The sequence below is a fragment of the Mobula hypostoma genome, chromosome 27 (genome assembly GCF_963921235.1).
Source record: "Mobula hypostoma chromosome 27, sMobHyp1.1, whole genome shotgun sequence".
Lineage (NCBI taxonomy): Eukaryota > Metazoa > Chordata > Chondrichthyes > Myliobatiformes > Myliobatidae > Mobula > Mobula hypostoma.
This window is the reverse complement of record NC_086123.1, coordinates 36,103,259-36,122,292: the sequence shown is the minus strand read 5'-3', so window position 1 is coordinate 36,122,292 and position 19,034 is coordinate 36,103,259. Positions and strand designations below refer to the sequence as shown.

The following is a 19,034-nucleotide window of genomic DNA, read 5'->3' as shown; positions in this document are numbered from 1 at the left end:
TTAACAATCTCCCAGAGCAGGGTTTCCCACCCTTTTTTATGCCATGGACCAATACTATTAAGCAAGTGGTCCATAGACCCCATGTTAAGAACCCCTGTCCTAGACACACTGTACATAGATTCATATTTCATATGGCAGATTTTCTCACTTCCAGCTCATAATCTATTTTAATTTTAAAAAAATTAACATTGCTTTGGTCACCAGTATTCTGAACTTTGTTTTCTCGTGGTTTCTGGGATCAAAAGGTTTATAGGCTGGTAGACTATCCAAGCTACCAGAGCTGGACTCTGAAGGCATGATGTTATTACCTGCAGGTTGATTTCTCAAGCGATGTCCATTGACAATTCCAGTGGTCTCAGTCTGTCTTGCACCTTATTCAATTCATTCATCTGTGGAATCTGTGGAGAACAGAGGTTCCCAACCTGGGGTCTACAGACCCCTCGGTTAATGGTCTGACTCCATGCTATAAAAATGGTTGGGAAGCACTGCCTGAGTCAGTTTTCTTCCCTATTCATTTTTCATTTCCACACTTACCAATTATCTCTTTAAATAAGAGATTTCTGGAGGAGAAGATGGTGGCACGACCGCAGCGCGTGCGGCCTCTCCGGTGATGATATCTGTTATCTGTCAAGTAGGGGACTGTGCACAATTCTGATTTGATGGAGGCGGATGTGAGAGTACGGAGGAACATCTGGAAAACTTCTGAAATGCCCGCTTCGCTGCTGCTGCTGCTGTGGTAACCGGAATCTCTAGGGCAGAAGACCCCGAAATCCTGGGCTTTGCTTGTTTCAGTGGTCGGGGCGAGGTTGAAGGCGCATGGCAGAGGAAGGCGCTCGGGAGGCTGTATCAGAGAGGCTGGTCGGAAGCTCGAAGTTTTCGGACAGATGGACTCGGTGTCGGCTGTGGTCAGCTGCTTCCAAGGCATCGGCAAGGTGACGGTGCCTGGAGGTTTATGGCAGGGAGTTTCTCCCTTTTGTTAACACAAAATAATCTGCAGATGATGGGGTCAAAGCAACACTCACAACACGCTGGAGGAACTCAGCAGGTCGGGCAGCATCTGTGGAAAAGATCGGTCGACGTTTCGGGCGGGAACCCTTTCGTCTGTCCTGACGAAGGCTTCTGGCCCGAAACGTCGACCGATCTTTTCCACGGATGCTGCCCGACCTGCTGAGTTCCTCCAGCGTGTTGTGAGTGTTGCTTCTCCCTTTTGCTGCCGCTATCGGGAACTCAGGAGTCGATCAACTTGGGACTTTGAGACTTTTTTTACCGTGCCCATGGTCTGTTCTTCATCAAACTATGGTATTGTTTTGCACTGCTGTCACTATATGTTATAATTATGTGGTTCTGTCAGTGTCAGTCTTTGGTTTGTCCTGTTTTCTGTGATATCACTCCGGAGAAACATTGTATCATTTCTTAATACATGTATGCATTTCTAAATGACAATAAAAGAGAACTGAGTGTTCCCATAATCTAAAAAAAAATCTAAATCTACTATGGTTCCTCTTTCTATCCTATCTATGATAGAGCTCTGGCCACCCTAAAAATCTATTGCATAAAATAAGGTCTTTTCAATCTCTCTCAGGACATCTTCAGGGAGCGATGCCCTAAAAAGGTGGCACCCATCATTAAGAACCCCCCATCACCCAGGATGTACCCACTTTTCATTGCTACCATCAGGAAGGAGGTACAGAAGCCTGCAGGTACGCACTCAACAGCTTCTTCCCCTCAGTCATCAGACATTGACACTACCTCACTACTGCTTTTAATTTTTATTTTTGCACTACTCATTTAATTTAACTAATATATATACTTACTGTAATTCACAGTTCCTTTTCTCTATTACTACATGTGCAGCACTGCAAAAACAACAAATTTCACAACATATGCTCATGATATTAAACCTGATTTTGATTACTTCGGTGATTTATTAAAATTTTTGTTTAATATTTATCAAGTCATTACCCCAAATAGTACTCTCCTAAAATCTCTCTTAGTTTTGAGTACCTCTTCAAGTCTCCTCCTTTGTTCTCCTAGGAAAAATAGTTGCATCACTCTTGACTTCCCTACAGCTACACATCCTTGGCATTTTCTTAGGGAATTGTTATTGCACTCTCTCCATGGACAGGAGATCCTTCTATTAAATTTAAGGCATCCGTTAGTCTTGTGAGACCATGGATCTGCGCCTGGAAAGTCTTCACTCTCCAGGGCGCAGGCCTGGGCAAGGTTGTATGGAAGACTTGCAGTTGCCCATGCTGCAAGTCTCCCCTCTCCATGACACCAATGTTGTCCAAGGGAAGGGCATTAGGACCCAAACAGCTTGGCACCAGTGTTGTCGCAGAGCACTGTGTGATTAAGTGCCTTGCTCAAGGACACAACACGTTGCCTCGGCTGGGGCTCAAACTCACGACCTTCGGATCACTAGTCGAACGCCTTAACCACTTGGCCACATGCCTACATCATCTAAATAAATTACATACAACATTAAAGAAGTGGTTCCAACACTGACCCTTGTGGAACACCACTAGTCACTGGCAGCCAACCAGAAAAGGATTCCTTTATTTCCAATCACTGCCTCCTACCAGTCAGCCAATGCTCTAACCATGTTAGTAACTTTCCTGTAATACCATGGGCTCTTAACCTGGTAAGCAGCCTCATGTGAGGCACCTTGTCAAAGGCCTTCTGAAAGTCCTAATATACAACATCCACTACATTTCCCTTATCTATCATTCCTGAAATCTCCTCAAAGAATTTCAACGGGTTCATCAATGCTTTTTACATAACTTATTTCTTTTTTTGTATTTCAGATTGCTGCCACAAAACAACAAATGTCATGATGTACGGAAGTGATAATAAACCTGATTCTGATTTAAGCTTAGGACAATTTGGGTACTTTTACTTTAAGCATAATTGGTCCATGACTTGTATCAATGTTCTTCTATACAGTCATTCAATACAGGAGACTAAATTCTAAATTCAGTATAATCTATCTGAGGAACTTGAACTTCATCTTTCATTTCTCCTCACATACATAAAATTGCAATCTTGGTTTCATTTAATCCTCAATCAATACTCTCCCTCTTTTTACCTTTACCTCCAGGATTTCTTAATTTGAAATTGAGAAATTCAATAGTCTGGCAAGTACTAATTTCAAAATCTTCAGCGGCAAGCTCAAAGGAAGAACAATAACTTAGCGCTTAAACTTCTACATGTAAAGCACAGAGATTAAGAATTACCTTACTGTCTTCCTGATCAAAGAAGGCTGACCTTGTCTCAGAAAATAATGGACTATCCAGAGATGGGTCAGCAAAGCAGGCAATCACTTCTTCAAAGTTTCTTTAAAAGTACAAATATTCAAATGATTTACACACGAATTACAGGGAGTATTACATAATTTATATGATGCAACAATGTATAACTTATTGTGGATTTCTCTTGATATTGGGTGTTCATTGCATTGCCCAATCTTGTACACCATCATTTGAAAACACTCACTTTATGTTTTTTCACAACTGATATATTTACATAACTTTTTGGACCTTATTTTTGACAATATAGAGATACAAGTTGGCTTTTCCAAGACAATAAATACATATTAATTTTTACACTGATCTGAAGACTCGATATGAGGACTATTTTTGGAGCCTAAATGGAGAAGTTCACAAAAAAGATCTCAAGGAAATGCTCTGACTTGCTGAGATTCTCCTTCATTTTGTGTGTTGCTCTAGATTTCCAGCATCTGTGGAATCTTGTGTCAAGGAAAAGTATGATGTCTACTAAAGCGGAGTTAAATTAAGAAGTAAGAAATGTGCTTTTGTAGAGGTTTAAGTGATCTGTTTCCATGAAAAGGATCAAATAAACAGGAACAGCTATCCCCTTAACCCTGTTGTGCCACTCCAGAAGATCATGGTGGATCCACTCTTACCCCAGTATCACCTTTCTGCTCTGTCCCCATAACACTTGATCCTCTGCTAATACATGAATACAATTGGGCGCGACAGTAGCGTCGCAGTTAGCGAGATGCTATTGCACCTTGGTGCATTCTGGAGTTCAGAGTTCAATTCTGGTAAGGACTCTCTGTACATCCTCCCCTTGGTATGCTTGGGGTTTTCTCCACGTGCTCCAGTTTCCTCCCATAGTCCAAAGATGTAACAGGCAGGTTAATTGGTCATTGTAGATTGTCCTGCAATTAGGCTAGGGTTAATCAGGGCTGTGGGATTGCTGGGACAGAAGGGCCTACACCCCGCTGTATCGGTAAATAAATAAATTGATTATTCTATCACCTAGGTCTCAGCAGAAGGTGCAGAATCGTCTGAAAGAAATTCCTTCCTATCTCCATTGAAATGGTTGATTGCTTACTCTGAAAACGTGCCTTCCTGTTCTAGATGCCCCACCTGGAGAAACACCCTCTTGGCATTCTCCCTGTCAAACCCCTACAAATTATCTACAGTTTCAAAAGATCACCTTATCTTTTTAAATGTTTCACCCAATGAGTATAGGAACAACTTGCGCAACATTTCTTCTGATACCACTGTTTGCTTTCTGAAAACCAAACTAGTGACTCTGTCTGCACTGTTTGCAATGCAAGAACATCCTTACTTAAAGATGGAGACTAAAACTGTACAAAGTACTGCAGATGTGATCTCAGCATTTCCCTGTGAAATTATACAGACCTTACCTGACCTATATTCAGTAAGAGTTCCTATTACTTGCTGTATTCAGAAGTGAACTTTTTGTGGTGTTTGTGACATTTCTACCATCAGATCCCATAAGGTCAGCTCAGTCCTATTAAATAATAATTTATTCTTTCAAAAATTGAACTTCCCCACGTAATACTCCATCTGCAACTTTACTTTGCAAGCTCTTTGTAACCTTACCACAACTACTCAGGTCACCGATTTTATACCATTAACAAATATGTCTACGGTACACATTCTCCCTTCACCAGGTCATCACATTAACATAAACATAGAGGGCTGTAGTGTTGATACCTGTGACAGCCATACATGACTCACTGATCCCAATTCTCTGTTTCCAGGCAACAACCCTCCTGTCCCTGCTGAATTATTACCTCCTAACTCTTGTCTGCAAGATTCCTAAGACTGTAGATATTGGGTTCCATCTCTGTGAGCAGCTGAAAATTAGAGCAAACAGCTTGTAGTGAAAAGATATTGTTCTATATCTTGAACAGATGCCAATTAAACAATGTTGCTTGTAGATTAAAGGATGACAGAGAGTGCTGATGTTTTGTGCTGTTAATGTTGATGATGTAACCACAAAAGATGCCACAAAAGCCTAATGAGAACGGGACTTCTTATGTGGACAGTTGGTACATAAGAAGTGATGATACAAGAAACAATGGAAGTTACCAAGAGAAGAGATTATAACGCATCTGGAACACAGAGAAATCCAGAACGTGTTATATGCTAAGGTCACATGAAAGTGCTTAAAGTCCTTGATAATGACAGAAACTAAAGGGTATGAAACATTTCAAAATTTGTCACTTTTGATAACTCAAATCTAAATTTTGCATACATATGTTACTGAAATAAAAGTAGAAGAAATTACTAGTGCCTTGGAAAATAAAAATCCTTTATTGATCCCAAAGGAACTGACAGTGTCACTGTAGCATTACAAGTGCATAGGTATACAAATATTAGAAGAGGAGTAAGAAAGCATAAATATAAGTTACCTCAAACAGTCTGACAGGAGGGGTCTTCACTTCCCCAGCTATAGGGTGACTCATTATAGAGTCTACTAGCCGAGGGCAAGAATGACCTCATATAGCGCTCTTTGGAGCAGCACAGTTGTCTTGGTCTGTTACTAAAAGTGTTCCTCTGTTAAGCTAAAGTGGAATGCAGAGGGTGAGAAACATTGCCCAGAATTGCCAGGACTTTTTGTCAGGTCCTTTGTTCTACCACTGCCTCCAGTTTGACTCCTATAGCAGAGTCAGCCTTTCTAATCAGTTTATTGAGCCTGTTGGTATCACCCGTGTTGATGCCATTGCCCCAGCACACCACCGTATAGAAGATTGTACTGGCGGCAACAGACTGATAGACCATGTAAAGGAGAGGCCTGCATGCTCCAAAAGACCTCAGTCTCCTCAGGAAGTAGAGAAAACGTCGGGCTTTCTTTTACATAACCTCTGTTTTGGTTTTCCACTCGTTTTGGTTTTCCACTCGAGTCTGTCATCCAGGTGCATCCCCAGGGTACTTGTAGGTCCTCACCACATCCATGTCCTCTCCATCAATTGTAACAGGGAGCAGTGCAGGCCTAGTCTTCCTAAAGTCCATCACCATCTCCTTTGTTTGACTGATGCTGAGCTGCAGATGATTCAGCTTACACCATTGACAAAGTCCTCCACTAGGGCTCTGTGTTCATCCTCCCGTCCTCCCAACTTTATACACCCAACTATACTGAGTCATCAGAGAATTTCTGCAGATGACTTGACTAAGTGTAGTATCTAAAGTTGAGGTATACAGGGTAAACAGGAGGGGGAGGGAGGGAACGTCGACTCAGACCACGAGAGGCCTGCTTCGGGCATTTTCATGCCTTACAAGGCGCAGATTGGAAGTCTGTGTGGGGCACCATTCCTCGCACAAACACTAGAGCAATGTGTGATTAAGTGCCTTGCTCAAGGACACGAACACGCCACCACAGCTGAGGCTCGAACCAGTGACCTTGAGATCACTAGACAAACGCCTTAACCACTTGGCCACGTGCCCAACACAAAGGGAGGGAGCCAGTACAGTCCCCTGTGGGGCCACAGTGCTGCTTATAGCCATGTCTGACACACAACTCTGAAGCCGCACAAACTGTGGTTTGTCACTCAGGTAGTCCATTATCCAGGATACAATGGAAGTTCCAACCTGCATTGAACGAGCTTTACCCCAGGAATGAGAGCTGTGTGATATTGAAGGCACTTGAGAAATCAAAAACCATGATCCTCACAGTGCTGCCCTGCTTATCCATATGGGAGTAGGTTCTGTTCAGCAGGTAGATGTAGACAGTGGTGGCCTGTGTGTTCATCCACATGTTGAACTGGGGGGGGGAGGAAGCAGGAAGGGAGGTGTTGGTGCTGACGGAGCATTGGGTGCCTCGGCACCTGGACTGGTTTGCTGAGGGGTGTGAACAGGAGGGCAATTGTCAAACCTATTGAAGAATTGGTTTAACTCATTAACCCATTCACGGCTGCATTCTGAGGCTCTACAGCCAGGCTGATTGAAGCCAGACATGTTCTTCTTGCCTCTCCACACCTCCCGTGTGCTACTCTACCCAAGCTTGTTCTCCAGCTCTCTCCTGTATTCCTCTTTAGCCACCTTGACTTCTCCTTTAGCTCCCTCTGCACATGTGTCAATTCCTCCCTGTCTCCTGATCTAAAGGCTCTCTTTCTGTGGTTGAGAAGAGCCTTCAGATGACCGGTGACCCAACATTATTACCGAAATATTGCTGAGCTATCAACTCCAACTCAAAAATGTAATATATCGCTCTCCAGTCATCTTATATACGCAGTATACTATTACAACTACTATATAGATATCCACAACGTAGTAAATTTTAATTTGTCCCATTCAAGCCTAAAGATTAAATCGCTGTGGAGGGTTTCTTACTCTGGTGGGATAAGTCTTTCCTGATTGTATGAGCTGACTTTGGAACGGCCGGAAGTTGTTCTAACTGCCCTGGACACCTTTTTTTCTCTAACTATCTCCACAAACAGATCTGTCATCTGCAGATTACATCAGATGCAATCTCCACAGAGTAGGATAGTGGTCCAGTTCCATCCTTAATCTTTCCAAGCACGTTTTGATCACCCCGTTGTCCTGCGTACTCCTGAGATTGGGTTTGAGGAGATCCAAGCGTGAGTGCAAGGGACAACCCAGGATCAGCTTGGCTGGTGAGTTATTGGTTGCAGAGTGGCTACATTGCGAAATGCAAGGAGGAAATTGGTGAGCTTCTGATTCATTGTTAAGTGTAGTGTGTTCCGCTGATATTGCTCGCAGTACTTTCTATAGACTCTGAGCAAACCTCTCCACCAAGCCCTTTATAGCTGGGTGGTACGGTGCGGATGCAATATTCTTATTCCATTCATTTTCAGGAATGACTGAAACTGTTGCACAACAATCTGTGGTCCATTGTCACAAACTAAGTATTCTGGAACACCAGTCCTTGAGAAGAGGCTTCTCGACGGTGTAGGAGGCTGTAGTGGAGCCTATTGGCAACACTGCTGGTCACTTTGTAGCTGCATCTGCTGCTACCACGAAACTTATGCCCTTGAATGGTCCAGGAAAATTCACATGAATCTCAGCAGCACATTCCCAAGGACGAGAGGTGCTGCTCTTGGCATCCTGAACAGCGCATGGCAAGCTCCTTGAACTGCTGATCTATCCCAGACCACCAGAAAACATTCATTTTCATCGGACTTAGATGAACGGCATGTAGCTGCTCCAACTTGGATGGTACAACAACTCTCAATCCCCGCATAACGCAAACCCCATCAAGGGCACGTTCAACCCGGTGCTGGCAAAAATGGGGAAACTGGAGTTGCTGCAGCACATTCCAACCATTTTGGGCAGAGCGTAGACCTGAGACAGTGAGGGGTCTTTTCTGGTTTCCCCTTGGATCACTACTGCCATAACAGGGAGGTTTACGATTTTCCTTAGGGAGAATACATCGAGAGCTGTCCTCTTTTGTCACTTTTTCAGGTATTTCCTGTTCCAAGAGTAAACAGGACAATCCATCAGTATTTCCATGATTAGCTATGCTCTTTGATTTGTTCTCTTAGTTGTGCCCACCAAGAAACAGAGCTCATCTCTGCGTTCGTGCTGGTGCAGTTATTGAGCACCCTTCTATGGATTGTGTTAATGATCAGTAACTCTCTCCTCTACAGGTACTGGTTGAAATATTTTATACCAACAAATCAGACTCAAGGTCTCTCTGTCAATCCGAGTGTAATTTTTCTCTGCAGTTTAGTGAGGGGCGTACAACCTGATGTGGTGATGTGATGCCGTATGGCATTTACATACTTATATATAACCCATAATGACTTATGTAAACAAAGAATGCTAAATCAAATAATATATTTACAATTTTACTGAAACATTGAATAGACTGCAGTACTTACTTAACAAAGTCATGGAATGTTTCAAAAGCAACCATAATACCCATTCGTTGACACAAGGATGTTTCTATGCTGGTCATGAATGGATCATTGCTCTGCCGATTCCGTTCATAATGTGGAATACACATCCTATAAATTGGAGGGGGGGGGGAAGGACAGTTAAATGCAGATGTAAAAGAAGTTAAATTCCTTCTTCATTCCAGATTTGGTGAAGTAAATTACTCTGGAATTAGATAAGAAAAGCTTTTGACCCTCTGAAGCTGAGTTTCCTACCTCCATCTCCATTTCCTTGTAACAGTGCAGACACAAAGCGAGTTCAGGTTTCTATACTAAACATCACAGGATAATAATAATAAACCGTGTACATACATCTACTGATGCTTCTGGACACATCTTCAGTGATGCTCCTGGAATCATCGGGTGTTTCCGGTCTTTCAACATCATACAACCTCCTCCAGGTGACCCAGCCGGGGCTGATCAGACCCCAGCTTGTGTCCAGATGGCTAGCTACTTATGACTCCATGGCTAAGTGATCTTAGTCAAAAATATAGAACAGTGCCTCTTACACTGAATTCTTGACAAAAAAGAGGAAGTAAATAATGATCCCGAGCGTTCAAATAAGCATAGGATAGGATAAATATTAGACAGTTCCTGTAATTAAAATGCAACAAAAATGTAAGTGCGGAAGTGATGGGTTTACAAAAGATTTTGTAAGCCACAAATCAACAATTTTAGTAACTGTCTTTTCAACGTACTTCACCCCTAAATTTATTATATGCCAGTAATGGTCTTTTAATTCTCTTTTTAGTACCAGCATATGCTTGAATGCAGAATATTCACTTTTCCCTCTTCAATTCTATTAAATTAAAACTCTAATACTTTGTGAGCTTTGAAGAGTTGTCACTGTGTTTGCACTGAATTAGTTTGAGTAGACAAGATACCAACTGTTAGCACTTGAGAATATAGAAAAGGTAGGAAAGCAAAAGTTTTGGGAATCAGGCAGTCAGTTAAAAGACAATGTATTTTGTGGGCTGCTCTCTGATGCATAGATAGGTCCTAAACTATTGAAGCTAAGCAAAAATAATCATGAACCCCTTTATTGAAGTTTTCAGATGATTATGTGATTGACCAAAGCCTGACCCCCTTTGACCTAAACTGCAAATAGACTATTTCCAACTGCAACATGTTAATTTTATCTTTTAATGAGTACTTGCAAGTTGCCCTTTGTGCCAAAATTATACAAATCAACAACACAAAAAATCCACTTCTTCTCCTTTGTCAATTTTGCTAATTTTTAGTGGAATGTTATTTTTTATAATGTTTTCTAATTGTTAGATAAAGTAATCCATCATATTAGTATAATCCAGATGTGGTCTGACTGAATCCAACAACCCAGCTTGGTTTAGGACAGGTAACAGTCACATTCAACACAGGCATGCTCAATTCTGGTTAAGATTTTGAGCCTCAGTTTCTGCACTTTCCTAATTTTTCACCAATTGGGTTAGTTGTTCATCATTTGCAAGGCAATATTCTTTTCCTTTGATCTTTTGGCTCATGCAATAAATAGATGAAACAATACCTGCATATCGTAGGATTGCTTCCTCTGAAATTAAACATTTAACATACAAAAAGTAAGAAAGATGAAAACTGCACTTTTTTCACCCAATAATGCACAAAATATAGACAGTTTAGCATACTAATTAGATCAACTATTTGGTACTCTATCCAGAAAAAAAACTTTACAAAACTTATTTCTGAAAATTCAGAGGTTATGAGCATTGTGCCGTGCTGAATGACAGTATAATGGCCGAGATGGTGAGTTCAATCATGAGTCTATTTGAGGCAAGTAATCTGAGAAATAGGAGCTAAGGAGGTGTTATAATTATCTTCTCTGAATGGACATTTATGGAGTGCAGAGACCTGAAGATCAGCTATTATCTAATGATTTCTGCTACATAAATTCTGCAGAATTCAAGAGAATGGTTGGTTATGCTGGAATAGTGCCATTCACATTCTTTAGTTTGAGTTATAGAGCACAGAAACTTTGGCCCTCCACTACTATGCTGAACTTTTCACTCATCTACAGTGCACTCACCCACGGACCCACTTTAAGACTACCGTTGAAAATTCCTATATAGAACAGAAGCTGATATAAACATGAGGCTGGAAAACACTACTTGCAAAATGAACTGGATTTGGGAAGTGAGGAAGAATGACAAAGAGATTCTGAAAGTAAACTGATTTACAGTAGGTTGATGATGGCACTCTCATTATGTAATTTTAAAGATTGAGGTCATAAGCAGATTTACCAAGGTTTGTTCTACAGTTCTTTCAACCTCTCCTAAACCATAATCTATAGAGCAAGGAAGAAAAGATCCCCACTACCCTGAAGAAGTTTAAATCTTCCCTATGATGGGAGTTCAATGAAACTCTCTCTCACTGCTCCCCCGGTGTGATCCCTGCTGCTCTCCAACTCTTTGACCATGTGCTTACCCAAACCCACTACTACAGTCTTGTATCCTTTCTGGGGAACATGTCTTCCATGACCTTCTGTCTCTTTCACCAATCAATTTCCCAGCTCTTTAATTCATCCCTCCCCCTCCATGTTTCACCTGTCACCTGGTGCTTATCTCTTCCCTCCCCCCACCTCCCATCTACTCCTCGGCCTTTATTTCTCAGTCCTGCTGAAGAATTTCGGCTGGAAACACCCACTGTACTTTTTCCATAGGTGATGCCTGGCCTGCTGAGTTCCTCCAGCATTTTGTGTGTGTTGCTCCTTTTACATAAAGCAACAGCAGGCAATAGGTTAAGGACATACAATTCAACTTATGGATTTAAATAAATTTTAAGCTAAATGATCAGTTTAAGTAACCACTTTCAGAATTCTAGCTATGTTATCTGATCATTATAGTATGCAGCACCAAAGAGGGCTACAACTAGAAATAAGTTTGAGAATGTGTAGCTCGAGTGACTGATGGTTGGGTTGAGTTGTTCTCCAGTCTTGGCTGTTTACTTGTAAACGTTTCATCACCATACCAGGAGACATCATCAATTGTAGCATGTCCTCTGAATGCCTGGCCTTTATATATTCATCAATCGGCTGATTGGTCATCATTACAGAAACTCAGTTGTGATGTAGGGAGGAAGACCCATCACTGACTGGTTGTGTGACAAACTTTGTGTGTTATGGTCTAGAATTCCAAGTGGGTTTTCATAATGACAACCGATCAGTTGATTGATGTATAAGCTAAGCATTCAGAGGACATACCACAATTAGCAGTGCACAATGATGTTTCCTGGTGTGGTGACGAAACATTTACAAGTAAATTGCCAAGATTGGAGAACAACTCAACGCAACCAGGACTACAACTTTTAAGCAAGTGAATAATCAAAGAGGAAGATATCTGGAGATTAATTGATTGGTTTAGTGTTCCACGGACCTCAGTTTAGTTGTTAATATTAGTGCTTTTGAATAATTTTTTTTTGTTATAAGTAACTATTTTGCTGTCCATAAGTTTTTTTAATGAATCTCAATCCAAATTTTAACATATCTCAACAAATCAATCATAATTGCAGGGGAACAGCGAATGGTTTGTTCTTGTATAGCTGTGCAGGCTGTGCCAACATACAGAATTTTGGCACTTTGCAGGAACTATCTGAATGCAGACCAGAGAAAATATTTTTGGCCCAAGAGAACCATAAAAGTCCTGTAAAGAACTAACAAAGCACTAATCTATTACAGAGATTTTAACTTAAACCAGACAATACCTGTTTGGATGAGATGAAGAACTAACAAAGCACTAATCTATTACAGAGATTTTAACTTAAACCAGACAATACCTGTTTGGATGAGATGAAGAACTAACAGAGCACTAATTTATTACAAAGATTTTAACTTAAACCAGACTATACCTGTTTGGATGAGATGATGGAAGTAGAAACTGGAAATCGACTACACGAATACCGTTGTGCAGCTGATGATGTTGTACGCTGTTGAGTTCGTAGGCGATGTATGATCTACGCACATAAACCTTAAAGATGTGAGAAGTTTTTTCATGAGCTGGTAAACTGAAACCTCTGCGATGAAATCACTAATCTCAAGATACAGCACTGAAGCAATAAACATGTGAAGTCTCAAAACAGAGGAATTAGTTTAAAGAAGTTCAAAGTCAAAGTCAAGTTTATACATGAGTACATACATGGGTGAAATGAAAACTTACTTGCAGCAGTATCACAGACACATAGCACTGGATACGCAGCATTAATTAGATTAGATTGGATTAGATTCAACTTTATTGTCATTGTGCCGAGTACAGATACAAAGCCAATGAAATGCAGTTAGCATCTAACCAGAAATGCAAAGAATAGTGTTATTTACAAAATAACTGCAAATAAAAAGTAAGTGCTACAGCACACAAATATAAAAGTACTGAGACAGTACAATATGGGTGCAATACTGCTTGGCGCTGTGATGTGAGGTTCAGCAGGGTCACAGCCTCACAGCCTCAGGGAAGAAGCTCTTCCTGTGCCTGCTGGTGCGGGAGCAGAGGCTCCTGTAGTGCCTACCGGATGGGAGGAGAGTAAAAGGTCCATGGTTAGTGTGAGATGCATCCTTGATAATGCTTCTATCCCTGCCCAGGCAGCGTTTATGGTAGATGTTCTCAATGGTGGGCAATTGGGTGCTGATAATCAGCTGGGCAGTTTTCACCACACACTGGAGTGCTTTGTGGTCCGATACGGGACAATTGCCATACCACACTGAGATGCAGTTGGTGAGTATGCTCTCAATGGTACAGCGGTAAAAGTCCGTCAGTATCCTGGGACAGAGGTGAGCTTTCTTGATGTTCCACAGGAAATAAAGGTGCTGTTGTGCCTTTTTGATCAGGATGGGGAAAAATAGACAAAGGCTTTCTTAACATATGGAAGGATAAAGCAAAAAAGATGCAGTTTCTTTCAGACTGGGTTCTCCATTATGATCCATTACTCAGGCTTCCATAACAGATCTGTGCACACATCAAGTCAGACAAGAGTCCGAATGGCAAGTGATGTTATTACTGCTGGTTTTAACAAGCAAAGACTAAAGAGAGTGAGATTGAGTGATGAGAGTGGAAAGATATAAGGCTCTCTTTTCTAAGCAATTTCCAATTTATGGATAACAGAGGAGTTGGCATAGATCTGAAACAAAGTGCCAAGATGAGTCAAAATCAGAATCAGAATCAATATCACTGGCTTATGTCGTGAAATTTGTTGCATGCCAAAGATATTAAAACTGATTTTGATTGGAGACTTGGTGATCATTTTGTGAAGCACCTGTGCTCAGTCCACATGTGTTTGAGCTTCCTCTTGTATGCCACTTTCTCAGTCACACTCTATAAAATGTCTAGCTAATAGTCAGTACTCATGTTCCTTATCATCTGATCTACCATAAACTATCTCTTTTGCCTTTTGTTTTACTCCTCACTCTTCTGCCTGCTGTAAAACTGTAAACCTCCCACTTTGCTCTGGAGCAGGGGCTGCTGACCTGTAGTAATGAGTGTTCTCTTTCCACGTGTGCTGCTTGGCTGGCTGAGTGGTTCCAGCACTTCTATTTCCGTTTCAGATTCGAGCATCTACAGTTTTATTTGTTTGTTATCGCTCCAATGCCAATGTAACAGTATGCCAACACTGTGCATGCACTATAAGATGTACATAGCTTAGAATACTTGCTTTTGGCCAATGAGGCGGCCTAGTGATAAATTTAAAAGTTTGAGGATCACAGGATGGCAACTGCTTTCGAACGTTAGAATACGCCCATATTAATGAATAATCTTCTACTTAGTAATTTGTACTGATTGTTAAATATATCAATATGTTGTCTTATGCTTATGGTAAGGATTGCAATCAGAAATGTTTTGAAGATATAACAAACGAAGAAGGACTTTTCCTGGGGGAGAATGGGATGACCACTTTTGAAATCAGAGAAGGCTAAAAGGGGGAAAAAATAGAAGAAACCTTTACATTTAAATTGTGTTGAGGAAAACAATTGGTAGAATATAATCCTTTTAATTCAATGACACATCCAATCTAAAATATTTATCCAGTAAATAGTGATTTTACCTCTAAAGCAGCCATCCGTACCACTGGGTTGGCATGATAGAAAAAGCTGGGAAGGACATCAAAAATGGAAGTCTCTGAGAGGATCAATTTCTAAAAACAAACAATAAAATCAGTGCCCAGTCCACCAATCCAGGGTTAACCCTTCATACTTAACCATGGCCTTCATGCTCAAGACTAGAGAAGTTACATAGTCATCCCTTAATAAAATCACAGCAACTCTGCTATGAATAAGAAAATAATGATACAAGAACAGTATGACAAGTAAAGACACCAAGTTGTGCCATCTGTCTGTTGTGCTGTAGCTAAACAATGTACAAGGTTACACTAAGTACAAAAGGCCATTCAAACTATCTTCTTCCTGTGAGATCCCATCAACCCTGATGTCATTGACCTGCAATGTTCCTTTTCCCATGGATACTGCTTGAGTATTTCCAGAATATTTGGAGTTGTACTCTCATTTCCAGAATGGGTAATATTTTGCTTTTGGATTTGTTTGTAGAATGTAGTCTTATCTTAAGTGGTCCCAAGTTTTTCCATTTACTTCTCCATTTGGAAGATTACTGCAAATAACCGTGCTTTGCACTAAAGGATAATTTCTTGTCATTGCTTCTAAATTACCTATTACTAATTTCAATACCTTTTAGGATTTTAAGTAACATTTTATATTTATTAATTTAGAATACTTGTTAATGCAGAATTATTAATGTGCATTAATAGTTAATCTTGGATTCCTTGTGGGAATTTCCCTTTAATTATCGGTTTGCTGAGCAATAAAGTGATGTTCGAGCAAAAAAAAATTGCTCTAAATCTGACCATAATGGCATGCAAGGGGGAAAGTTCAGGATAGTTTTGACTTTGGGGAGAAATGGTCAGGCTTTATCACAGCAGTAAACACAACTAGTAGTCGTAACGTGCTGCACAAACTCTTGAATCTGTTCCATCGTTCTATAAGATTCAAATAGTCAAAAAACTTTATTGTCATTCTAACCGTACATCAGCTCTGCAGGGCAGAATGAGACAGCGTTTCTCAGGAGCAGAGCAATCATAACATAACAAACACAACACTAAATAATAAACATAACAATAAATAGTAAAGCACAACAGCCACAAGTCAGTTAAAATCAAGTTATATAGGTTGACAGCCTATACCAACTTCAATTTCAAAACCCTACGATGCCCTATACAACACACTCCATCCTAAATCTAACGACTTAAGACATGTGAACAGAAGTAGAAATCATCACACTCATCCCAAAATTTCTACATCATTTAATTCTATTTATCGCCATCTTAAACATACTTGTTTATCAGGCATCTATAGACTAAGGAGTTTTAGATTTCTAGAACTTATCCCATTCCAAATGAAGAATTTTTCCTTCAACTCAATCCTGAATGATTAACTCCTTGCCAATGGCATATGAACCCTGAAGGATAATATTTCATTCCTCTCCCTATCTGCTCACTATACTCATGTTAACTTATACTGCATATTACTGTGTGAGGACTAGGTACCATTGAGGACAATCTGGGTGTTCTCAAATTGAAAACCATGGATAGTCCAGTAGATCCACTCGCTCCTAATGACTTGGTCTGCAGCATTCAAATCAGGTGACCCTGACTTTTACAGGAAACCGAGATACAACTGTAACACGCTGTAAGGTTTCACTGCTAATGTAATGGTTTCTCTGTAGCAGCAATGTTTGGGTTATGACTAGAGATAACTGGGACTTTGGAATGTACGTTATCCAATGAGAGGGATGTTGTTCTTTCTTGTGAGTCTGGGAGAGAGATTTTCGCGGTCTTTGGTCGGCGAGAGAAGAAGGAGGAAGACGCGTGTGCAGAGAGCTGGAAGACCACCAGAGGGAGTGGACTGGGAGCAGGGGTCCAAAGGTGGGCAACGCTCGGAGGAGATCGATGGTTGATGAATGGCCGTTTCAGTGAGCTCCAAAATGGGCCCTTTTGTTTTTTTATTTTCTTTACTAACCCTACATTCAGATTAAGATTTATAAAGTTCAATCATTTAATTGCATATGGTGCACTGTCTGCGTGCGGATTTGTAACCGGACAACACATCATGCAGCATCCACACAAACGAGATTTCTCAGTTTGGCGGGGCCAGAAGTTGTTTTCCCCTAGACGAGCATGTGCTGGTCGAGCCTGGATGTGAAGGGTTACACAACCTTCACCCTGACAGCCTCCAGTGCACCTGAACCCCCAGTCACTGTTGCGGATCTAAGATCAGTCTTTAGGAAAACATCTGGCCTGATGGTGCCCCTAGCCGCGACCTTATGTGTTACACCCATTAATTCTAATTTATATTCTCTGCTGCTTACAACTGCAATCACGATTTGCCTTCATAAAACCTTGCTGATTCTGTTTAATTACTTTGTGGATGTCTGCTACAATGCATTAACTGTCTATGTGAATGGAGGTGGTGGTATTGAATTTAGAATTATCTACAGGCAGTTCTTGGGTAACATAAAAATTCTCATCCTGAGAACTGTCCATAAGATGTTTCTCCACATTGATTTTCTGTTTTAACCCATATCATAGTACTCTATATTCAGTGATCACCCCAACAGTCCATAATTAATATAACGTATAGCATACCAGTCAATAATGAATAATGTCAAACACGTTATTATTATTGTTATAGCTTGAAAAGTGCTTTAAAAATAAACGAGAGAACTTGTGTAAATACATATTTCCATAAGACTTGCTTAGTCAAAAAAAACTTGATAAAATAAAAAGGGAGAATGAAATAGGAAAACTATATCAATCAGCCTCATTTTAATCTACTTGCTTCAAACTATCATAACTCCTCCATGGTCACGGACACACCTTCATGGTCAGCAGTATAACCTAACACATTTCACTGTAAGAGAGCAACAGCTTGGGGTTGATTTCGTGGGACACAGAGAGGTTATCCCGATATCACAAGAAATCAATCTATACAGAGGTCTTCCAGTTACATGAGAAAAGAAATTATGCAGGAAAAGCTGATAACTGGATAAGCTGTAAATGAAATTCAATCAACAGGAATTCTGCAGATGCTGGAAATTCAAGCAACACACATCAAAGTTGCTGGTGAACGCAGCAGGCCAAGCAGCATCTATAGGAAGAGGCGCAGTCGACGTTTCAGGCCGAGACCCTTCGTCAGGACTAACTGAAGGAAGAGTGAGTAAGGGATTTGAAAGCTGGAGGGGGAGGGGGAGATGCAAAATGATAGGAGAAGACAGGAGGGGGAGGGATAGAGCCGAGAGCTGGACAGGTGATAAGCAAAAGGGGATACGAGAGGATCATGGGACAGGAGGTCCGGGAAGAAAGACGGGGGGGGGGTTGACCCAGAGGATGGGCAAGAGGTATATTCAGAGGGACAGAGGGAGAAAAAGGAGAGTGAGAGAAAGAATGTGTGCATAAAAATGAGTAACATCTGGGGTACGAGGGGGAGGTGGGGCCTAGCGGAAGTTAGAGAAGTCAATGTTCATGCCATCAGGTTGGAGGCTACCCAGACGGAATATAAGGTGTTGTTCCTCCAACCTGAGTGTGGCTTCATCTTTACAGTAGAGGAGGCCGTGGATAGACATGTCAGAATGGGAATGGGATGTGGAATTAAAATGTGTGGCCACTGGGAGATCCTGCTTTCTCTGGCGGACAGAGCGTAGATGTTCAACAAAGCGGTCTCCCAGTCTGCGTCGGGTCTCACCAATATATAAAAGGCCACATCGGGAGCACCGGACGCAGTATATCACCCCAGTCGACTCACAGCTGAAGTGATGCCTCACCTGGAAGGACTGTTTGGGGCCCTGAATGGTGGTAAGGG

The 19,034-nt window shown here is 41.1% G+C and overlaps 1 protein-coding gene across 9 annotated transcripts in view; it reads right to left on the bottom strand.

The window, feature by feature from the left end:
* Positions 1-19,034, bottom strand: part of acacb (acetyl-CoA carboxylase beta) — a 172,334-nt gene that overhangs the window by 56,441 nt on the left and 96,859 nt on the right. For 6 of the 9 annotated variants that reach the window (XM_063034605.1, XM_063034603.1, XM_063034606.1 and 3 more), the window contains 5 exons: positions 15,212-15,301; positions 13,028-13,146; positions 10,695-10,718; positions 9,119-9,244; positions 3,234-3,333 (listed from right to left, as the gene is read on the bottom strand). In XM_063034605.1, coding sequence (XP_062890675.1) covers positions 3,234-3,333; positions 9,119-9,244; positions 10,695-10,718; positions 13,028-13,146; positions 15,212-15,301 — 459 coding nt within the window. Of the gene's footprint in view, positions 1-3,233; positions 3,334-9,118; positions 10,719-13,027; positions 13,147-15,211; positions 15,302-19,034 lie in introns of those variants that run through there. The other 3 variants (XR_010016266.1, XM_063034604.1, XR_010016265.1) reach the window with 3 other exon arrangements.